The sequence below is a fragment of the Grampus griseus genome (genome assembly GCF_964374135.1).
Source record: "Grampus griseus genome assembly, chromosome: 12".
In the NCBI taxonomy this organism is placed as follows: Eukaryota; Metazoa; Chordata; class Mammalia; order Artiodactyla; family Delphinidae; genus Grampus; species Grampus griseus.
In genome coordinates, this window is record NC_139006.1 from 19,862,230 (window position 1) to 19,886,355 (window position 24,126).

General features: G+C 47.9%; 1 protein-coding gene across 1 annotated transcript; it reads right to left on the reverse strand.

The window, feature by feature from the left end:
* Nucleotides 1-36: 36 nt before the first annotated feature.
* TFIP11 (tuftelin interacting protein 11) lies at nucleotides 37-22,254 on the reverse strand. The gene is made up of 13 exons (XM_082667485.1): nucleotides 22,180-22,254; nucleotides 20,298-20,518; nucleotides 8,413-8,566; nucleotides 7,952-8,108; nucleotides 6,658-6,785; nucleotides 6,111-6,263; nucleotides 4,155-4,682; nucleotides 3,945-4,051; nucleotides 3,185-3,353; nucleotides 2,838-3,081; nucleotides 2,283-2,425; nucleotides 1,690-1,855; nucleotides 37-444 (listed from the first exon to the last, which is right to left on the reverse strand). Exons 2-13 carry the CDS (start codon nucleotides 20,507-20,509, stop codon nucleotides 89-91), a joined length of 2,517 nt encoding a protein of 838 aa, XP_082523611.1. The 5' UTR covers nucleotides 20,510-20,518; nucleotides 22,180-22,254; the 3' UTR covers nucleotides 37-88.
* Between the last annotated feature and the right edge of the window lie 1,872 nt (nucleotides 22,255-24,126).

The window sequence follows — 24,126 nt, forward strand, 5'->3', positions numbered from 1 at the left end:
GGGCAGGAAGTACGTCAACTGTGATTTAAAATACTATTTAAAATACTGTTTGTTTATTCACCAGTCTGTCCGTGGCAGGTGCTGCGGTCTACTTGGCCATGTCAATCAGGCTCTGCAGGGAGGTGGGCACCCAGGTCTTCTCCCCCTGCACGAACACCACGCCCCTATCGATGTAGATGACGATGCGGCCGAAGGTGTACAGCTGCTTCCCTTCGTGTCGCTTCCCGATGACGGGCATGAAGACGATGTTGTGCTCCTCGGCCTTGGTCTCAATGAGGTCTTTAAAGTTCATGGGCACAGAGCTGGCAGCCACGCCGATGCCTCTCTGGGCCATGTTCTCAGCCTCTCGTCGTTCCTGCATGGCCTCATACTGGAAATCCTTCCTCCGCTCCGTGTGGGTGAGGTAGGCGATGTTCTCCCGTGCTCCGGGCTGCATGTAGGCACCTGGCAGATAGAGGGGGGATGGGGGGGTGAGGGACAGGTCCCAACATGACAAAAATGGAGACACCGACTTGGCTGGGTATGCCACAGGCGCCGTCTCCTAAGGCCTCCTCGTGCCTCAGAGCACTGGTTTAAATAAACCAGATGATCAAGCACCTTGGGGGAAATGTGGCCAGCTGGCTGCAACCAGAGATTATTAAATATTCCACATAATAAAGAAGCATCAGCAAGGGATTTATTCTTATGGGCCAGAAACCTTGACAGTCATTAGACACTGTTCTGTTCCCTTCTTGCTAGAGTTTTCACTCCACACTTCCCCCAGGGCAGCTTTTAGAACCCTGAAGACACATGGCCTATACTAGTTATATATTTAACTTACCCATACAGGCCCCTAGCCCTGGAAGAACTTTATATCCGGGGAGCTGAAACACAGATGTTTCAGCTTCACAGATGAAGGGATAATACAGGACCATATTTGCCTCATTAAATGCAGTATGTGTCTATGAATTCTCTATTTTCATGTAATAGGCTAAGTAGAAAGAATTAAAGCCTCGCCTCGGGAAATAGAAATTACAATCCCAGCTGCCACTCTGTAGTTCTGTGACCTTGAATGAGCTCTTGACCTTCTCTGTGAAACACGGCTAGACTAGGTGCTCCATTGGCCTTTGCTTTGAGATGTGAGCACACTCTTCACACAGGACTGGCTGAGTGGCTCCCAGGCAGAGGGACTTGCCTAGAACTGAGTAGTTCGGGAATAGGTAGTAAACGAACCAGCTGCCTACTTCTGACACACCAAAGACACCATCTACTGAGTGCCATCCACGAACAGTACATACCTTGGTCCCCCTCGGTGCTTAATAAAAACCTGGAAGTGGGTCCTTACTACTGCTTTACAGGCAAAGAAAATGGGCTAAAGAAGTTAAGCAGCTACTAAGCGTTAGGCTGTCACCCAGCTCCACACCATGAGCTGTTCCACTGGAGTGGCCACAGAACGCCGGCCGGGCAGACATGCCGAAGAGCCCAGGTGGAGCTTGAGTGAGTGAGTGCCCATTCAGGAAGAACGCCCCTCCCAGCCCCAGGAGGTGGGGGAGTGGCTGCTGGCTAAATAAGTATGTGATGGGTCTTGTGGGCAAGAGTCTGTGCCCTGCAGGCGACGGTGAGCCCACTGGTACCTGAAAACTCTGTCATTTCCATGCTCAGAAACGTGGAGCTGGCCCAGGATCTCCATAAAATGGAACCCTCACTCACCGACATTGGAGGACACCGCCCTGTTCATGATATCAAGTGCCTCGTTAAATTTGTCCTTGACGGATGGGTGCGCCAGCACTTGGTCTGAGAACATGGACTTCCAACCCAGGTACCACTTGGTGATCTCCTCATAATTTGGGCTGTTACTGAGCCAGGAGCACAGCACCTGCCAAAAGGGAACAAATACGAAACCTGCATCCACAGTGGCAACAAAGGGGAGCAAAACTTCCAAAGGGGCCACTTGTTTTGTGTGGGTCCTGCTCCTACAAGCTGGTGATACCTGCAGGGGGTCAGCTCGGTAGCTAAGTGCCCTGCATGGAAACTGCACCTCGGCCTCCCACCTACACACGCGATATCAGTCCCCACCTTACAGGGCTGTTGGGGGGGGGGGGGCGGTAATCAGACCAAGTGCTTAGAACAGCATCGGGCACGTGGCAAATGTCCAATAAAGTGGTGCTCGCTGTTCCTGCCCGCCTCATTCTTACCTTGCCGTGTAGTTTACCTTCATTGTGTGGCCACAGCACTGCCACCCAAGGCTCCAGTGACTCCCTCCCTGTCCCCAACGCACCCCAACAAAGCGAAACAAAGCGTACCTGAAGCCACTTGGGGAAGAAGTGCTTTTCAAGAAGCCCCACCAGGCTGGAGACGGAGATCATCCCTTCCCAGTCGATGACCCAGTAAAAAGCATCCATGTGCTGCTGGTGGGGGTTGATGACCAACTCCCCGAGGCACATCCCTGGAAAAGAAACCAGCCTCTAAGGCAAAGCCACACAGCAGTGGCATCACCAGACAAGGTCGGCTTTCGATCTGCTTTTAAAGGTCAAGTTTAAGCTCCTGTGGCTACTCTTAAAAATTGTTTTCTTCTCTAATCCAGTATGACAAAAATTTCAGAATACCTGTGGCTATACTGTCAGCAAAGGCCCGAACCGGACCAATCAGGAGGCAGGCAGGGTCTGATGTGGTTAGTGCAGAAAGGGACCTGGTTAACATTTATATTCGGCCTCAGTGCACAAACGCCACCTCTTATCCTGAGAAATACGCGCTCAGAGCTCAAAGGCCATGTTTCTAAGCAGCACCGTCATTACCGCCAGCCACAGAAGCCAGGCACCGAAGCTGCTCGACCCGGATGCATGTCCCCGTTCCCTTACCCAGCTTGGGCACTATGTTCTTGACCATGAACGCCTCCCAGGAGCCGGGGGTGAAGACGTCCTTCCAGGGCTGGAGGATGAGCTTGGCCGAGGAGTCGCTGGGGTGCCACTTCTGCAGGGCGCTGGCCAGCTTGCTGCGGATGGGAGAGTAGAGCGGCTCCAGGCGCGCCTGCATGAGAGGCAGCCACGGGTGGATCCACGAGTGGATGGGGACAGTGTCTGTGAGCGGGTTCCAGTTTTCCACCTGCAGGAGGAGCGGGGGAAAGGCAGCAGGGAGAGGATGAAGAGGAATGCGAAACGAGCCCCCGTGGTTCCTGATGACAACCGTTTCCCACGCCCAGCCTCACCTCCTTCTGCAGCTTGGGGAAGACGAGCTGGTCCAGGATGCTATCCAGGATCCACACGGGAATGATGTGCACCCAGCTATCCAGAAAGTCCACCATCGGGTCACAGTTCCTCGGCTGCCAGTGAGTGACGATATTTCGAACAAATGGCATCCAGACTTCCCATATCAGCCTATACGAGAAAGGCAGGGGGCGGCTGGCTAAAAGCACTGACTGGTTTCCACGTGTGCAAAGTACACCGCCACCTACCTCTAGGGTAAGAAAGAAAATGGCAACAGCGGGGCAATCCAGTCACAGAAAACCACTGGACCGGCCCATGTGTTGGCCAGACGTGCACCTGCCTCGACGTGCGCCTGCCTCTCCTGGCCACCCACTCGGCCTTGGGGCCTGTCTCCTCAGTAGCACCTGCCAGGTCCCGCCCCCCATGCGTCGTGTGCTTCCCCAGCTGGAGCTCTATCTGCACATGCTTTAGGGTCACAGCTTCAACGTCACCTCCCCCGAGAGACCTGTGCCCCCCCCACAGGTGTGCACCCTTGTCATTCTCTACTGCTGGACCCAGGTGGTTACCACCTGCCTTTTCCCCTCAGTGGAGACAGGCCGTCTCTTCACTCCCAGGGTAAGGCAGCACGGAGCACAGGCAGATCCTCAACGGCCACTTGACAGATGTGGGGTGAACTAATGAATGAATTTAAATTCCCCGAGCAGCATCGGCACGTGGCCAGGGCTCATACAGGCAGTGCCCCCCGTCCCCCCCGAGGAGCACCTGTGGAAGGCGTCTGCCGAGAGGTCCTGCCCACCGTGGGACAACAGCTGGTCGTTCTCCAGGAGGCTTTTCCACTTGGAGATGATCTCGGTGCCATACGTACAGTCCTGAGGAGAAACACATCAGCCGAGAGACAGCCGGCTGACGGCCCCCTTGCCCCCGGGCCTGTCCCGGAGGAGAGGCAGCGCAGCGGACTCCCCGCCCACTCACCTTGAGGGGGTCCCACTCCTTGAAGTAGTCCTTCATGAGCGGGTAGACGATGGCCACGGCCAGGTCCACGCGGTCGGACATCCTGTACTCCTCGTAGTACTTGTCCTGCAGGGTCTCGAAGATGCGGGCGCACTCGTCCAGGGTGAGGGGGTCACCGCAGCCGGGCTGCAGGCGCCGCTCGCACTCCTCCACGAGCCCCAGGACCTTGCTCAGGTTGGAGATGGCCCGTTCCTCGTGCTCCAGGACCTCCGACACCTTTTCCAGCTCGTGGGACAGGTTGACCACCATGTCTCGCTCGTACTGCAGCTGCCGGTCGTTCTGGATGATCTCCTGCTCTGTGAGGTCGATGAGCAGCTGCAGGTTGTGCTCCAGCTCCGGCAGTGCGAAGCCGGGGGCCTTGGCCTCCTTGCCAGGCTGGGGCGGCTGCTGTGACTGCAGCGGGAGCCCGTCGTCGGGGACGCTGTGCTTGTGGCTGATCTGGCTGTAGCTGTAGTAGACCTTCTGCTCCCGGCCCGTCATGTCTATGACCTTGGAGAAGGCGGCAGAGGGCACGTGGCTTAATGCTCACCACTGCTGCCCTGTTAGACACACACCTGAGCCCGGGGAAGGCACGACGCTAGTGGGAACGTGTCAAAACCACACCGTTCAGCAGAGCTGGAGAAGGGCGGTGTTTCTCAAAGTGGGGCCCGGGCTGCGCTAGATTGGAAGAGACTCCAGGGACACAACAACCAACCGGTTGTTGAATCGGTCCCTCTGGACCAACCGGATGGAGAAGACTTTTTAGCAAAACTGACGAAATATGAATGTGGACTATTTAGTTGAGATGAAAATCTATTTTCATGGAAAAGTAGAGGCTGTACTGATCAAAGCAGGCAATGGGACAACAAACACAATCAAAATCGTATTTTGGTTAAAAAAAAGTGCATATTTAGACAAAAACACCTGGAAGGATGCCTCTATTTCCTAATTGTCTAAAATGTACTGCATACTGCTCTGTAGTAATAGTTTTTTTAATTTAAAAACAACATGAAACATACAAAAGGCAACCGAGGAAATGAGCTAACTTCAATGTCTGAAGGAGACTGAGGAAACGAGAACGTGGCTGTGCTGAAACAGAAGCATTGCCATCACCTGAGGTGAGAGTGTAATCTCTGAACCACCTGTATTACAAATACCTGGGGGAAAATAACAGAGCATGAGGCCTCAGGCCCCATCTAGAGCTACAGCCTCAAAATCTCCAGCTGTGACCTGGACATCTGCGCTTCTCACCAGATCCCCAAGTAACCTGATACACAACACCCTGACCTCTGAGAACCCCACTCGACTTTCTGTAATACACACGCACTGTATCTCCTACGCTACGTCCCCTACAACAGACATCTGTCACCAATGTTCTCTGGCCACTAGGGACAGTAATGGAAAAGCTCAGAACAGTGGTAATCATCTTAAATGCGATGCTGGGACGCCCTGAGGGCCCACTCCTGCTCGAGAAGTGAGTTAGTGCAACCTTGCCACGATTTAAGAGCCTTGATGACTTTAACCTGTGACTGCACTTCTAGGACTCTATCCTTAACAGCTGTAAAACAAAGACAAACCTTTATACACAAACTAACCTGCCCCAAACCAAACCAGAAATGTTAAAGGTCTAGCAACAGAATGACAGGAGCATCATTAAATCCACTGACGGCAAGCTCCAGAAAGCTGGGGACATTGTTCGATTTAGCACTTTCACGCCACAGGGAGCGCTTGGCACAGGGGTGGGACGGCGATGAACCTGAGCCTGAGTGCGGGGAGTGGGCACAGGCTGCTTCATGCCACAGAGGCAGCACACACACAGCCGGGATGGAAGGCCCGCGGGAACCTTACGAGCAAATGTTCGGTGACTGCTCTGGTGTGTGGGATAACTTTGTGTCTTCCAAGCCCCCATCCTGGACCAGGCATCCACGGGCCCCATACCTTGACCTGAGAGAGCTCCTTCTGGGGAGCAGCGAGCTTCTTGCTAATCCTGCCCTTGGCTTTCAACTCTTCCACTGTCTTGTAAGAGTATCTGGGCTTCTTCTTGCTTCCACTGGGGTCTTTCCTCCACTGGCTCAGCTCCTTCTGAAATTCCTGAGTCAGAGGGATACAGTCCATCACAAGAAGGAAGGCCACTTTTTTCCACAGGTGGGGTCGGTGAGACTTTCACAAGGTTCTGTGCTGAGGACCATGCTGTGTAACACTAAACCCAGCCAAGGACACTGCTTGACACCCGCTCCCCGCCCTTACCAATGCTGAGACCCCTTCCCCACACACCCAACCTTAAGTTCTCCCCAGGACTTCCTGCAACCACACTGTGGTTACTTGTTGACCGCGTCCCTGTCCACCAGGCTCCACACCCGTTCAGCGTGGGACACCAGCCTCCAGCACGGTGAGTGGCACACGGTAGCTGGGCGAGTGAGCGAGCAGATGAACAAACACCAGTTGAAAGGGGCACAGACAGCACCTGGCCCGTCTCCTGACTCACCTCCTCGGCTTCTTCTTCGGAGTCAGCCATGGGGAAGTCTTGCAGGGGCTGAGTGGTGCGCTCCGAGCCATATGCCCCCACGGCGCCCTTCCCCTTTCTCTGCTTGGCTTCGATTGGGTTGATGATACCTGACAAATTTCAGCAAAAGACAGAGACTTCAGGTCACGGCAGTTGCCATGTGTGTGAGCCACTCAGGGGGACCACACTCCTGGGTCCTTACTCAAGACGACGCACCACCCAGGAAGGAGAGTGCACTTCTGCCCTCGTAACACTGTTCCACTCCTGGGTGACCGGAAGTGTCTGCATTTATGCTGCCACAGAGCAGTGTGCGGATATCACCATATGTATGTCCTAAACACAGATTTCCATTTCCACCTGGATTCATTGTTTTAGTGGATGGGAATATTCATTTATAACTGGAAACTCTGGCATACTAGAGTCTACACTTTGTTAACTTGGAAGCCTATTAATACAGAGAGGGCAGTAATTCAGATAATATACTAATTCTGATTAAAGTGAGGTGAGGCTGCCATTTAATATGAAACGCCATCCATTTTACTCAGTACTTCATGTCTCCCATGCTTAACTTGTTCTATAACATGTTTAAGCCTTGGAAATAAATGTGTCTTTCCTGTAAAAAAGTTTACAAACAGGACTACAACATTTCAGTGAAGAACTGCCCTCACCCCAAACTTCCCACCACACCCCTTCCAGTTAGTACCGTGGAAATGCCACGTTAGAACGTCCCTTACGCATTCCAGGTCACCTTTTCCATGTTCACTCAAGTCCATGGATTTTTCATACAGCTAACAGTTACCTGTCCTGCCCCTTTGTGAGCAGGGACCACAGACTCCTATGCCTTCAGGGCCCAGAAACATTAACAGGAACAAGGAAAGTGGGCTGGGGTGTGGAGAAGGCTTCCAGAATAAGGTCGTGGCTGCTACCTGGGGCAGGAAGATTCAGCGAAACCACTCACCGCCAAGCAAACCTAGAATTCAGATTTTTAAATACTGGCAACCAGTTTGATTTTTTTTAGAAACAATGGGCGGGCCAGAAAGAAGCCTGTTTTCAGCCTATCAGCCTGCAGCCTATTTGAACCCTAACCTCTCCCTCCTGCTAAAATAAGTGTATTTTATGTAACTTGAGTTCTGATAAAGTGCAGTGGCATGGAGCACAACTGTCATGTGCTGCCAGAAAAGCGAAAAAGCAGAGAAAAGGTAAATCACGCCCCAGCTGCTCTTCCGGCCTCTGCCTGGCCGCCCTCGTGTGAAACGGTGGAGTGGGGGTACCACACCTTGTGCGTTCTTCCCGAGGCCTCTTCCAGGGACATAGCCCATCTTCTGAAGAAGCTTCTGTCCAATTCCTTTTGTGTGTCTTTCCCAGCTGCCAAAATCCATGAAAGACTTGGTTCCTCCTGCAAAACCTTTCTGGCTGGGTTTAAAATTGCCACCCTGAAAAGAAGAAGAAAAATCAAAAGAAGGAAAAACCTAAGGAAGAAAGCTTGGCTGATGGGAACATGGCTGGCAGTCACAGAGCATTGTGAAAAGTATCCTATTGTACAAACCAAACATCTGTGATGTGTCTCAGGAAAGAGACAAGACTGCACTGCACATATCACCCCTCAGGGAAACCTACCTCACAGGGAGAGACCCACACAAGCGGCCTCCAGCTGAACCCCTCCCCCAGCAGATGCTTGGGCCAAAGTGATCTTCCAGGGGTATTACTAAGGTCACAATCCTTCAATAAAAATGCTACCGTTTTTAACTTCTTTGGTCCGAAATCCTTAGGAAATTCATCCTGCTTAACAGGTTTCTCCTCATCGTCGGAGCCTTCCAGCTCCGGCTCTTCTGCCGCCCCTTTCTTGAGCCCCGCGCTGATGAAGTTGACTGGCGCCGAGTAGTCGCGGGCCCTGCGGGCAAACACAAGGCCCCACGGGGTCCATGAGAACTCTCTGCAGGCATCCCTTGGAGCAGCTTTGCTGGCCAGAGAACTTCCTTAGGGCGGACCTCGTGGGATCCACTTTAAAGACCAACCCATTGACGCGTATCAAAAGGGCCCCAGTAATCACGTTTGACATTTTTGCCTGATGTGTTCAAGTCAACTCCGTGGCTTAAGAGTTACCAATAACATACACACTAACAAACGTAGTAAGGTAGATAGCTAGTGGGAAGCAGCCGCATGGCACAGGGATATTGGCTCGGTGCTTTGTGACAGCCTGGAGGGGTGGGATAGGGAGGGTGGAAGACGCAAGAGGGAAGACATATGGGAACATATGTTTATGTATGACTGGTTCACTTTGTTATAAAGCAGAAACTAACACACCATTGTAAAGCAATTATACCCCAATAAAAATGTTAAAAAAAAAAAGTTACCAATAACAGAGTTGACTTAAAATTGTAAATATGATGTAACTGTCCACCTTCCTTTTACGTTTTTAAAAAATTAACTTACTTTAAAAAGCATTTGTGACATTGAGTCGAGATGGCATCCCCCCCAAGACTCCAGGAGCACATGTACAAATGGAGCGGCTCTCAGAGAACACCTGCTGGACACCAGCAGAGGACCTCGGACACCAGAAAGGACAAGAAGGAGCTCCGCGGAACCAGGGAGGACAAAGAAAGACAAAAAAAAAAAAAAGCAGCAGGACAGGACCTGCACCCCTGCGGGGGGAGGTCTCGTCACGGGCGGAGAGATCAGCCGGGACAGAAAGGGAGCTTCGGAGGCTCAGAGGAGAACGCAGCAACCAGTCCGTGACAGGCAGGACAGAGTGAGAACTAGGCGGACGGTCTGTGCCACAGCCCTACACACCCCAGCCTGAGGCCTGTGCCCGCTGGGACGGGCAGGGGCTGCGTGCCCGAAAGTGGGGTTTAAGGAACAGACCTGGGAAGAGGCCTGCTGTTGGTTGTGCAGAGACAGGCTGTAGGGGTGGGAGTGCGGAGCTCTGCAACCAGGAGTGCTGGTGAAAGCAGCCCAGGCCGCCACAGAAGTGAAGTGCCATTTCTAAGAGGCGCACAAAGCGCAGGGCCACCACCGCAGCCCCTTCCCCACGCACGGCCCCTGCCTCTCCCAGAGCAGCCCACTCGCCCGAGCCGGCTCGTGCGCTCCAGCGGCCTCGGGAGCAGATGCCCGTGGGTAGCCCGCACGCAGAGGTGGGGCTGAAGCCACAGCTGAGCCCCAGGGGCCCTGAAACTACGGAAGAAGAGCTGAAGTCTCTCCTTGCGGCTGCGCGAACTGGATTTACGCCTCCGCTGGGGGCTTTATAAACTCAGCTCCTGCTGAACGTCCAAGAGGACGTCCGAGAGGACGAGTGCCCCCTCGGCTGAAACAGGCCTGGCTTCAGCAGCCGAGGGCTCCGTGGGCACATACACGCGGGGCTGGGCTGGGCCAGGCCGGAGTCGGAGCTGCCTCCACAGCGGGTCCAGGTGCAGCACTGCTGCGGTCCTGGGACCTGAGTTCAGTGCATGTGCACTGCTGGCCTGGTGAAAACAATGCCTGAGCGTCACCGGGGCCAACTGCCGGCTCACCGCAGTTAAGGTGGGACCAGTGCCAACAACAGCGTACTTTGTAAGCCCACGCAGCGGGGGAAGAGTGACACAACAGAGCACATTCACAGGTGAAAGCTCCCATGGAGGAATACTCAGTGGCTTCTCTCCCAGTGGGAGTGCTCCAATCCCACCTACCTTGCACCGCAAATCAGAAACAGCTCAGAAACAGATCTGGGGGCTTCTACTCCAACAGCTAGGGAGCAGACCCTGCCCCTGACACGGCAGTGACAACCACAGAGCAAAGAGGAGGCCTCACTCGATAGCCAGTGTAGGCTCTGGTCACAACATCAGTCACACCACCTATCAAAGGGATAACGGCCAGCATACACTGAGGAAAGAGGTGGCAGACATCCATACTAAAGGCAACACTTGCACTAAAAAAATATTAAACCCACGCAGGCTACACAGGGACATTCCCACTTAAAAAGAGCCTTCCAGGGACTTCCCTGGTGGTCCAGTGATAAAGAATCCACCTCACAATCCAGGGATGTGGGTTTGATCCCTGGTCGGGGATCTAAGATCCCACATGCTGTGGGGCAACTAAGCCTGCACGCCACAACTACTGAGCTCACACACCTCAACCAGAGCCCGCATGCTGCAAACTACAGAGCCCAGCCCTCTGGAACCCGTGCACCACAACAAGAGAGAGAAAACCCACACCCACAACTAGAGAGAAGCCCACACACCACAACAAAGAGCCCGTGCGCCACAACGAAGATCCCACATGTGCCGCATCTAAGACCCAACACAGCCAAAAATAAATAATAAATGAAATAAATAATAAATATTGAAAAAAATTGCCTTCCAAGACAGTCTGAGGGCCTGGCGTCAGGAGGAGGAACCCCCAGGGCATTTAGCTTTGAAGGCTAGTGGGGCTTGAGTGCAGGAGTTCCACAGGGCTGGGGAAACAGAGACTCCACTTTTGAAGGGCACACACAAGGTCTCACATGCACTGGGACCCAGCACAAAGCAGTACCTCCACAGGAACCTGGGCTAGACCTACTTACAGGTCTTAGAGGGTCTCCTGGGGAGGCAGGGGTCAGCTATGGCTCACTGGGGGGGCAAGGACACTGGTGGCAGAGGCCCCAGGGAACACTGGTCAGTGTGAGCTCTCCTGGAGGTCCCCATTTTGGCACCAAGACCTGCCCCCACCCAACAACCTGCAGGCTCCAGTGCTGGAACGCCTCAGTCCAAACAACCAGCCAGATAAGAACACAGCAGAGAGGCTGCCTAAAGTACTGAGCTTAAAGCCACCTCTTGACACAGCCCTCCCCACCAGAGGGAAAACACCCAGCTCCACCCACCACAGGGCAGGCATCACTCCCTCCCACCAGGAAGCCTGCATAAGTCCCTGGACCAACCTCACCCACTAGGGGGAAGACACCAGAATAAAGAGGAACTACAATCCTGCAGCCTGTGGAAAGGGGACCACAAACACAGAAGGACAAAATGAGATGACAGAGAAATATGTTTCAGATGAAGGAACAAGATAAAACCCACAAGAACAACTAAATGAAGAAGAGATAGGCAATCTATCTGAAGGAGACACTTCAGAGTAATGATAGTAAAGATGATCCAAAATCTCAGGAAAAGAACAGAGGCACAGACCGAGAAGACACAGAAATGTTTAACAAAGAGCTAGAAGATTTAAAGAACGAACAGATGAAGAATACAACTAAAATGAAAAATACACTAGAAGGGGGACTTCCCTGATGGTCCAGTGGTAAAGAATCCGCCTACCAATGCAGGGTACACGGGTTCGATCCCTGGTCAGGGAACTAAGATCCCTCATGCTGCAGGGCAACTAAGCCTGTGCGCTCCAACTACTGAGCCTGCGTGCCTCAACGAGAGAGCCCACGCGCCACAAACTACAGAGCCCACGCACCCTGGAGCCCACGCGCCAAAACTAGAGAGAGAAAACCTGCACACTACAACTAGAGAGAAGCCCACGCAGAGAGAAGCCCACATGTCACAACGAAAAGCCCGCGTGCAACTAAGGCCCAACGCAGCCAAAAATAATAATAATAATAATAAATATAAAAAAGATACACTAGGAGGGATCAATAGCAGAATAACTGAGGCAGAACAAATAAGTGAGCTGGAAGACAGAGTGGTGGAAATCAATGCCATAGAACAGAATAAAGAAAAAGAATGAAAAGAAATGAGGACAATCTCAGAGACCTCTGGGATAACATTAAACACACCAACATTTGCATTATAGGGGTCCCAGAAGGAGACGAGAGAGAGAAAGGGCCTGAGAAAATATCTGAAGAGATTATAGCCAAAAACTTCCCTAACATGAGAAAGGAAACACTCAGTCAACTCCAGGAAGTGTAGAGAGTCCCATACAGGATAAACCCAAGGAGGAACCCACTGAGACACATATCAATCAAACTGACAAATACAAAGAAAAAATATTAAAAGCAACAAGGGAAAAGCAACAAATAACAAGAGAATCCCCATAAGGTTATATCAGCTGATTTTTCAGCAGAAATTCTGCAGGCCAGAAGGGACTGGCACGATATATTTAAAGTGACAAAGGGAAAAAACCTACAACCGAGAATACTCTACCCGGAACTTCCCTGGTAGTGCAGTGGTGAAGACTCTGCGCTCCCAATGCAGGGGGCCTGGGTTTGATGCCTGGTCAGGGAACTAGATCCCACATGCAGGCAGAACTAAGACTTTGCATGCCACAACTAAGGAGCCAGCAAGGCTCAACTAGGGAGCCCTCAAGCTGCAACTAAGGAGCCTGCCTGCCACAACTAAGACCCAGCACCACCAAATAAACAAACAAATTAATTAATTAAAAAAAAAAGAATACTCTACCCAGCAAGGCTCCCATTCAGATTTGAGGGAGAAATCAAAAGCTTTACAGATAAGCAAAAGCTAAGAGAATTCAGCACCACCAAACCAGCTTTACAACAAATGCTAAAGGAACTTCTCGAGGCAGAAAAGGCCACAAACAGAAACAAGAAAATTATGAATGGGAAAGCTCACCAGTAAAGGAAAACATACAGTAAAGGAAAGAAATCATCCACACACAAATATGATATCAAAACCAGCAACCATGAGAAGAGGATAGTACAAATGCAAGAAATGGGAAATGCATCTAAATTAAGAGACCAGCAACTTAAAATATCCTTGTGTGTGTGTGTAGGCTGCCATATCAAAACCTCATGGAAACTGCAAACCAAAAAACTACAATAGATCCACACACAATCCAAAGCAATCCGAACACAACATTAAAAACAGTCATCAAAGCACAAGAGAAGAAAACAAAAGGAAAAAGACCTACAAAAACAAACCTGAAACAATTAAGAAAATGGCAGTAAGAACATACATATTGATAATTACCTTAACTGTAAATGGATTAAATACTCCAACCAAAAGACAAACACTGGCTGAATGGATACAAAAACAAGACCCGTAAATATGCTGTCTACAAGAGACCCACTTCAGATCTAAGGACACATAGAGACTGAAAGTGGGGGAATGGAAAAAGGTATTCCATGCAAATGGAAATCAAAAGAAAGCTGGGGTAGCAATACTCGTATCAGATAAAAGAGACTTTAAACACTGTTACAAGAGACAAGGAAGGACACTACATAACGATCAAGGGATCAATCCAAGAAGAAGATATAACAATTGTAAATATTTATGCACCCAACACAGGAGCACCTCAATACGTAAGGCAAATGCTAACAGCCATAAAAGGAGAAATCGATTTTACAGCCCACTTTTATCAATGGACAGATCATCCAGACAGAAAATCAATAAGGAAACACAGGCCTTAAATGACACATTAAACAAGATGGACTTAACTGATATTTATAGAGCATTCCATCCAAAAGCAGCAGAATACACATTCTTCTCAAGTACACATGGAATATTCTCCAGGATTGATCACATGCTGGGCCACAAAGCGAGCCTCAGTAAACTTAAGAAAACTGAAATCATATCAAGCAACTTTTCTGACCACAATGCTATGAGATTAGAAATCAACTACAAGAAAAAAACTGTAAAAAACACAGACACACAGAGGCTGAACAATATGCTACTCAACAACCAACGGATCACTAAAGAAATCAGAGAGGAAATCACACAACACCTAGAGACAAATGACAACAAAAACACAATCCAAAACCTATGGGACACAGCAAAAGCAGTCCTAAGAGGAAAGTTTATAGCAATACAATCTTACCTCAGGAAACAACAAAAATCTCAAACAACCTAACCTTACACCTAAAACAACTAGGGAAAGAAGAACAAACAAAACCCAAAGTTAGCAGAAGGAAAGAAATCATAAAGATCAGAGCACAACTAAATTAAATAGAGACAAAGAAACCAACAGAAAAGATCCATGAAACTAAAAGCTGGTTGTTTGAAAAGATAAATAAAACTGAAAAACCTTTAGCCAGACTATCAAGAAAAAAAAGGAGAGGGCTCAAATCAACAAAATTAGAAAGGAAAAAGGAGAAGTTACAATGGAAACCACATAAATACAAAGGATAAGAGATTACTACAAGCAACTACAATTCAATAAAATGAACAACCTAGAAGAAATGGACAAATTCTTAGAAAGGTACAATCTCCCAACACTGAACCAGGAAGGAATAGAAAATATGAACAGACCAATTGCAAGCACTGAAAGTGAAAATGAATAAAAAACTGCCAACAAACAAAAGCCATCCAGGACCTGATGGCTTCACAGGCGAACTACATCAAACACTTAGAGAAGAGCCAACATCGGTCCTTCTCAAACTATTCCACAAACTTGCAGAGGAAGTTAACACTCCCAAACTCACTCTATGAGGCCACCAGCACTCTGATATCAAAACCAGACAAAGATATCACAAAAAAAAAAAAGAAAAGAAACAAAATTACAGGCTAGTTTCACTGATGAACATAGACGCAAAATCCTCTACAAAATACTAGGAAACCAAATCAAACAATACATTAAAAGGATCATACACTATGATCAAGGGGCCCTCATCCCAGGGATGCAAGGATTCTTTAATATCTGCAAATCAATCAGTGTGAAACACATCAACAAACTGAAGAATAAAAACCATATGATAATCTCAATAGATGCAGAAAAAGCTTTTGACAAAATTCAACACCCATTTATGATAAAAAAAAAAGAACTCTCCAGAAAGTGGGCATAGAGGCAACATACCTCAACATAATAAAGGCCACATATGACAAACCTACAGCTAACATCATACTCAACGGTGAAAAGCTGAAAGCATTTCCTCTAAGATCAGGAACAAGACAAGGATGTCCACTCTTGCCACTTCTATTCAACATAGTTTTGGAAGTCCTAGCCATGGCAATCAGAGGAGAAAAAGAAATAAAAGGAATACAAATTGTTAAAGAAGAAGTAAAACTGTCACTGTTTGCAGATGACATGATACCATACATAGAAAATCCTAGAAAACTACTAGAGCTCATCAATGAATCTGGTAAAGTTACAAGATACAAAAGTACACAGAAATCTGTTGCATTCCTGTACGCTAACAAAAGATCAGAAAGAGAAATTAAAGAAACAACCCCATTTACCATCATCAAAAAGAATAAAATACCTAGGAATAAACCTACCAAAAGACCTGTACTCCAAAAACTTTAAGATGCTGGTGAAAGAAACTGAATATGACACAAACAGATGGAAAGATATACCATGATCCTGCATTGGAAGAATCAATATTGTCAAAATGAATATTCTACCCAAGGCAATCTACAGATTCAATGCAATCCCTATCAAATTACCAATGGCATTTTTCACAGAACTAGAACAAAAAACTTTTAAATTTGTACAGAGACACAAAAGACCCCAAATAGCCAAAGCAATCTTAAGAAAAATGGAGCTGGAGGAATCAGGCTCCCTGACTTCAGACTACACTACAAAGCTACAGCCATCAAGAGTATGGTACTGGCACAAAACCAGAAATACATATCAATGGAACAGGATAGAAAATCCAGAAATAAACCCACACACCTATGGTCAATTAGTCTACAACAAAGGAGGCAAGACTCTACAATGGAAAAAAGAGTATCTTCAACAAATGGTGCTTGGAAAACTGGACAACTAAATGTAAAAGAATGAAATTAGAACATTCTTTAACATCATACACAAAAATAAACTCAAAATGGATTAAAGACCTAAATATAAGACCTGATACTATAAAACTCTTAGAGGAAAACATAGGCAGAACGCTGACATAAATCGCAGCAATATCTTTTTCGATCTGTCTCCTTGAGTAATGGAAATAAAAATAAAATAAACAAATGGGACCCAATTAAATTCAAAAGCTTTTGCACAGCAAAGGAAACCATAAACAAAACAAAAAGACAACCCACAGAATGGAAGAAAATATCTGCAAATGATGTGACTGACAAGAGATTAATCTCCAAAATCTACGGTTCATGCAGCTCAATATCAAAAAAAAAAAAATCAAAAAATGGGCAGAAGACCTAAACAGACACTTCTCCAAGGAAGACATATACATGGCCAAGAGGCAACTGAAAAGGTGCCCACCATCGCTAATTATTAGAGAAATGCAAATCAAAACTACAATGAGATATCACCTCACACCAGTCAGAATGGCCATTATCAAAAAATCTACAAACAGTAAATACTGGAGAGGGTGTGGAGAAAAGGGAATCCTCCTACACTGTTGGTGGGAATGTAAATTGGTACAGCCACTTTGGAGAAGAGTATGGAGGTTCCTTAAAAAACTAAAATTAGAGCCATCATATGATCCAGCAATCCCACTCCTGGGCATATATCTGGGGAAAACCATAACTCAAAAAGATACATGTACCCCAATGTTCACTGCAGCACTATTTACAATAGCCAAGACATGGAAGCAACCTAAATGTCCATTGACAGATGAATGCATAAAGATGTGGTACACACAATGTTCACTGCAGCTCTATTTACAACAGCCAGGACACGGAAGCAACCTAAGTGTCCATCTACAGATGAATGGATAAAGAAGATGTGGCACATATATACAATGGAGTATTACTCAGCCATAAAAAGAAACGAAATTGAGTTATTTGTAGTGAGGTGGGTGGACCCAGAGACCGTCATACAGAGTGAAGTAAGTCAGAAAGAGAAAAATACCGTATGCTAACACATATATATGGAATCTTAAAAAAAAAAAAAGGCTCTGAAGAACCTAGGGGCAGGATAAAGATGCAGACGTAGAGAATGGACTTGAGGACGTGGGGAGGGGAAGGGTAAGCTGGAATGAAGTGAGAGAGTAGCATTGACATATATACACTACCAAACGTAAAACAGATAGCTAGTGGGAAGCAGCTGCATCGCACAGGAAGATCAGCTCGGTGCTTTGTGACCACCTAGAGGGGTGGGATAGGGAGGATGGGAGGGAGGGAGACGCAAGAGGGAGGAGATATGGGGATATATGTATATGTATAACTGATTCACTTTGTTATAAAGCAGAAACTAACACACCATTGTAAAGCAAATATACTCCAATAAAGATGTTAAAAAAAAAGATGTGGTACCTATATACAATGCAATATTACTCGGCCATAAAAAAATAATGAAATAATGCCATTTGCAGCAACATGGATGGACCTAGAGATTATCATACTAAGTGAACTAAGTCAGACAGAGAAAGACAAATATCATATATCACTTATATGTGGAATCTAATTTAAAAAATGACACAAATGAACTTATTTCCAAAACAGAAACAGACACACAGATCTGGAAATCAAACTTATGGTTACCAAAGGGGAAATGTGGGGGGAAGGGATAAATTAGGAGACTGGGATTAACATATACACACTACTGTATATAAAATAGATAACTAATAAGGACCTACTGTGTAGCACAGAGAACTCTACTCAATATTCTGTAATGACCTATATGGGAAAAGAATCTGAAAAAAAAAAAGCATTTGTTTCAGACACTATTTCAAGTAGAAAAATCAAACAAGAAAGACATTCTCATAAATAAAAATCATAAATAAATAAAATATATTGAGAGATTATATGAATGTAAATTACATGAGCAATTATATCAATCAGATTCTTAGAAAATCTCATGTCCATTAAATTTGTTTATGAAAACTAAAATACCTAAGAGGGACTTCCCTGGTGGTCCAGTGGCTAAGACTCCGTGCTCCCAATGCATGGGGCCCAGGTTGGATTCCCTGGTCAGGGAACTAGATCCCACATGCTGCAACTAAGAGTTAGCACACTGCAATAAAGATCCCACATGCCACAACTAAAATACCCCACGTGCCACAACTAAAAAGATCCTGCGTGCCACAACTAAGACCCAGCACAGCCAAATAAATAAATAAATAAAAATAAAATATTAAATAAATAAATGAATAAAATACCTAGGAAATTAACTCCGTGAGATGGAAAGTATTGATTTTAACCCTGAATGCCTCAAGAACAGTAGTTACAATAAGTCATTAGCAACAGTTCCCTTTTGTATGAACTGGAGCTGATACCTTTCTATTATGTAGTTAAAGGGAGAGAAAAGATTCCAAAGAAAAGCCCCGGGAATACAGCAAAATAAGGCGATGCTTTACAAAATGACTAACGTAGTAAATAAACATCCCCATGGCAGCAATAAAATTCAGAGAATTTTTTCCTAAGAGATGCAATATAAGAGCCCAACTCTAGAGTCAGACAGGCCCAGATTCTCAGCTTAGCTGCGTGACTTTTGGCTGCTATTTCTTAATCTGTAAAATGGGGTGATAATAATGGTACCTTTCTCGGACTTCCCCGGTGGTGCAGTGGTTAAGAATCCACCTGCCAAATGCAGGGGACACAGGTTCAAGCCCTGGTCCGGGAAGACCCCACATGCTGCGGAGCAACTAAGTCTGTGCACCACAACTACTGAGCCTGCGCTCTAGACCTCGCGAACCACAACTACTGAGCCCGTGTGCCACAACTACTGAAGCCCACGTGCCTAGAGCCCGAGCTCCGCAACAAGAGAAGCCACTGCAATGAGAAGCCCGCGTACCGCAACGAAGAGTAGCCCCCACTCGCTGCAACTAGAGAAAGCCCGCATGCAGCAACGAAGACCCAATGCAGCCAAAAATAAATAAATAAATAAATAAATTTATTTTTAAAATAATGGTACCATTCTCATAAGGTCAATGAGACCAGGCCTGTTAAGAACCCAAAGATTTTGGCTGCTATTATTATCTTATGATCTTGCAATTCTTGACCCCTGATCTACTCATTGTCTGCTGTTAGATTTCTTGCCAGAAGAAAAAAGGGTGAACTGATCTCTGCTCTTTCTCCCCAGTTTCTTTTGTGAAAAATTTACAATATCAATGGGCTGGAGCTTCCAAGCCTCAGGTGGGGACAGGGAGACAAGCCCAAATCTACTACCCACTCTGGTCAAGTGAGTTGCAGCCAACACACACATGACTTCACACCAAGGAGGAGGCTTTCAGCCTGAATCCTCATCCCTGTGCTGCCATCTTAGCCCAGGTCTCCCGCACCTCTGCCAGGACCACTGCCTGGGCCTCCTCACAGAGCCCCCTCTTCCACTGTGGCTCCCCGCCAACTTTGCACATGAGCAAAAGGGTCTTCTACCCTTCTCCCCAGGTCATACCCTCTCTACACAAACCCACGGCCTCTTCTCAAACTATACTCCCCACTCTCTCCCCGCTTCAGCCCACAAAACCTCTCATATCCTCATGGGTGCCCTGCTGCCTCCCATCAAGGGCCTTTGCTTACTTGTGCCTGCCCTACCGGCCAATCTTCCCTGACCTCCCAGAATAGGTCATACTCCCTAAAATGTGTTTCCCCTCAGGTCCTAAATCAGTTATACCCTTCCATTGTGTGAGCCTGTCTCCATCCACTAGAGTCTGGGCTCCTGGAAAGCAAGGACTGGGTCGACAGCACAAGGCTTAAAATACATAACTGCTCACTTAACACCAAGTGATGATCAACAGTCAGAGAGCAGCGCTCTAACCTAAAGCAGAACTGGGCTCCCGAGCTGATGCCGCAGCTAAGGGACTCAGTGAGGCTGGGAGAGAAATTTACTTAGCGGGGTAGCTCCCCAATTCCTAGGGAAGCAGCCCGTGCCAGCCATACCGTTTGCCTCCAAAGCTGGGCCTCTCTTCATCCGAGTCTCGCTCTGCCCACACTCCGTAGGTGGCCTCTTCCTTGGTCTGCCAGTGGCGCTGCCGGTTGGGGTTGAATTCATTCTGGAGATCCCAGTCGGTGATCTCAAAGTTCTCCCGCTCGTCCTCGTCATCCATGAGGCCTTGGCCTTCCCCGTCCCGGTACAAGTGGGACAGTGACATGCCCTGTCACTAAAGGAAGGGATAAAAGAAGGTACAGTCTGTGACAAGTCCTGGGAGCAGCAGCATGCTCCCCTCTGAGTTCCCACTCCTTGCTGCCTTTAGAACTCCCTCCAAACTAAAATTCACTAACATCATTGTTACAATTCAATAAAGCACACACTAAAAACATATTGTAGAAAACAACAGGTACTAGAACAGGTGGAACAAAAGACCAGTCACAACAGTCGCTGTGATTCTTAAGCATGTATTTCCTTGTCAATGTCATAAAACATCACACACGCTCACATACACACAATCCACATAAAAACAACTAAGGAAGTATGTTGTTCTACGTATTATTGCCTCAGAAATGAGGCAGACATCTTCCTGGACCCCAGATTTTATTAGTTTTTTCTATTATCGAGTAAAGAGCTTCATCTGACCTCCGACAGTTGCAGCACAGTGAGTTTTTTTCGAAGACGCTTTTCTGAAACACATTATTTGATGAAAGCCTCATCAAATGAGCCTTAGTTTTCTTCACAAAACATGAACCTCTTCTGAGGCGCCAGAAGGCAGTAGTAACTATGAACACGACCTTAACAGTACACAGCTGTGAAATGGAATACAGATATCATCTCAGGGTAGCTGGGTGATGAGATTCAGCTGTCTCTTAAGTGGATTAACTGCAGTACCAACCTTAGAGCGTGCTTGTAAGGCAGATTCAACGAGATGGTGCTTTAAAATCACTTAGCTCACAATAAGTGCTCAAGGAAGAGCTTGTTATGGTAATCCCATGATTAGGTTCATAGCCCTTCCTATTACTGGATTCGGGAATGAGCCAAGCAAAGTGGCTGTGAAACCAGCTGCTAAAATCACAGCCCGAGTTCAAATCTCCACTCTACCAGGTACTCAGTGTATGAGTATTAAATGCAGATGAAATGCCACGCATGGGCCACCACACAGCAATACATTCAATATATGACAGCACTGTGATTCGCCTCTAGTAGTTGCTGCAAACAGCCTTCAGGGACGCGGGATGGCTACTTCCCCAGGCGGTGTTAAACTCTGGTCAGCTGTTTGAAAGTTTCCCTGCTTACTCTACTCACTGGTGCACTGGTTGGGTGCTGCCGGTCCCAGCCTCATCCAGGAGCGCAAAAGAGGGAAACATTCTCAGAGGAGGCGGGGAGTCCCAGATACACCGCTGCCTCCTTGGGCACAGAGCATGGGGATAACCACATAGTTGTCACGAGTAATAGAGCCCCCGGGGGGTGCTAAGCACTTGCTGGACGCTTCAGGCCGATAATCTCATATAGGAATCAAGACACTTCTACGAGGAAGGTACTACTAGCGTCCTCAAGCTTCAGATTAAGTAAAGTGACGCTAAGTTAAATAATTTGCCCTAGGTTCCACGGCTGGTGGGGCTCGAAACCAGGTGGGCCTGAAGCCGGGGCTCGGGTGTCTCCCTGCCATGCTGTCCAGGCCCCGCGGCGGAGACTCGGTGCCTAACTCGGCCCAGGCCCCGACTGCCCGGTGACCCCGCGCGGCCCGCCCCTCTCCCCGCCTCGGCAGAGCCGTCTGCGAAAGGGAAGCGCAACTGGCGAGGCCGAAGCCCACCTCCCCCAAACCGGAGCACCCACTCCCACCGGCACAGAATCCCCCGAGTCCCCTGCCCACTCCCGGGCGCCGCTCACCTCTCTCCTGCTCAGCGTATCAAACACAACTACCCGCTCCGGGTTAGAAGCGCGTCGCTTGGGGCCGGAACCCGGATGTGCCGGGACAGGCGCGCCGGAAATGACATTTCTCGACAGCGGAAATGTCGCGCAGGTTGCCATGGCAGCAAGGGAACGCTAGGGCGGCTTTGGATCTAGAGTGGCTGAGCTACCAGGGAGGGTTTTCAGGGCCCGGAATGGAGGAGGGCTGATTTCCCTGTTGCGCCCGCTTCGGGGCGACGCCCAGCCTGTGACGACGGGTGTGGACGTCGTCAAGCCACCCTAGCCTAGGGAGACTCCTTTGCCAGCCTGAGATTCTAAATCTGCAAAATGGGGATATAGGACTAGCTCATGGGATAGCTGTGTGTGAGACATTTGCGGGGGACGGGGGGCGAGTTAGAGGTGGGGACGAGACATGGCATTCAAATAGAAATAATGAAGGTCAAAACTGTCTCCTGGATCTTTGGGTCCCTCAGTATAAGCACTGTCGTTGGCACAGATCAGTTGCCTTATACAGGTGTTTGAGGGAGTGAAGGAATGAACGGGCAAACTCTAGAATTCCTAAGTATTCCCGCCAGAAAATCTTTCCATTCTCTTCCTTTCCAACAGGTTGGTAAATAAATCCATTCAATGATCTAATAAAAATGTACTGAGGGCCTACGCTGTGCTAGGCTCCAGGGATCCAGGGAACAAAGAGGCACCAGGCACTCCCAGGGAATCCCTCACCAGCTCTGGACTCTGTGTGGGTACACAGACTCCAGAGTTCTGGTCTCAGCTCTGCCACTTACCAACTGTGGACCTCGGGCAAGGCATTACATACATACATTTTAAGCCTCAGTTTTCTCTTCTGCAAACGGTTGAGATAAAATATGTAAGCAATTAAAACTGTACCTGGTACGTAACAGGTGCTTAGAGAGTGTTAGCTGCTAATTTTTGCTTTGTTTTCTCTCACTCTCTCTCTAAGATGAAAAGATCCAGGAGGCATTGTTAGAGTATACACAGAGCACTGGACTTGGAGTCAAAAGACTTGGGTCTAAGTTCCCATGGTTGTTATTAATTAAACGAGAACCTACATGAAGCCAATTACATGCCAGCCTCTTGGGAACAGGGACTGTGACTTAATGGTCTCTGTATCCCAGTGACATGTCCAGTCCATGTGCCTTACACATAGACACACACTACATAGTATGTACTCAGGAAAGAATCTGGAAAGTGAGGTTTTAGTAGAGGAGAAGGCAGGGGAGAGAGTCTTACAGACTGAAAAGTCTACTACGGAGCAGAGTGAGGGAAACACGGAGACAAGATAAACCATGTTGAGCCTGGGCCTGAAAACGTGTATGCTTCTATTTATAAGTCAAAGTCAAAAATAAAAATAAGCCTGGCTTCTCAGTAGCTATGTCCATAGCTCTACAGCAGATTTTATGGATCTGAGTTACTTTGCTCTTGACAGACGGATGCTAGTGGATTTGTTTCACCAAATGGACCCTACCATGTGGCTTCTGGAAAAGGAAACCTTCTGGATGGTTGTGGGGTCATTGAGAATACAGGCTCTGATCAAGTGTGTGTCCCCTAGAATGGGGCGAATGGGAATCACGTGATAGGATGTCCTGAGAAGATGCGAGCATCACTCCTGTGATTTCCTGCCAAGCTGCATAACCTGAATGGAATCATGAGGATACAGAAGGCAAACCCCATTAAAGGGACTTCTACAAAACCACCAGTCTGTCATCTTCAAAAGTGCCAAGGTCATGAAAATGAAAGACCCTACAACTGTTCCAGACTGAAGGCGACTGAAGAGACATGACAACTAAATGCAACACATGAGTCTGAACTGGATCTTTTTGCTATAAAGGAAGTTATTGGGGCAGTTGTCAAAACTTAAATGGGGTAAGCTGAGGTTTCCATGGTAGTGATGTGTCCATGCTCATT

What these genes read in the sequence shown, in the direction of transcription:
- TFIP11 (XM_082667485.1), bottom strand. Translation starts at nt 20,509, where the DNA reads ATGTCACTGTCCCACTTGTACCGGGACGGGGAAGGCCAAGGCCTCATG. An exon ending in GACCAAAGAAGTTAAAAACG is followed by an intron (nt 8,109 to 8,412) that starts GTAGCATTTTTA and finishes TCTTCTTTTCAG; the next exon opens with GGTGGCAATTTTAAACCCAG. An exon ending in TCGGCAGACGCCTTCCACAG is followed by an intron (nt 3,354 to 3,944) that starts GTGCTCCTCGGG and finishes TTTCTCGTATAG; the next exon opens with GCTGATATGGGAAGTCTGGA.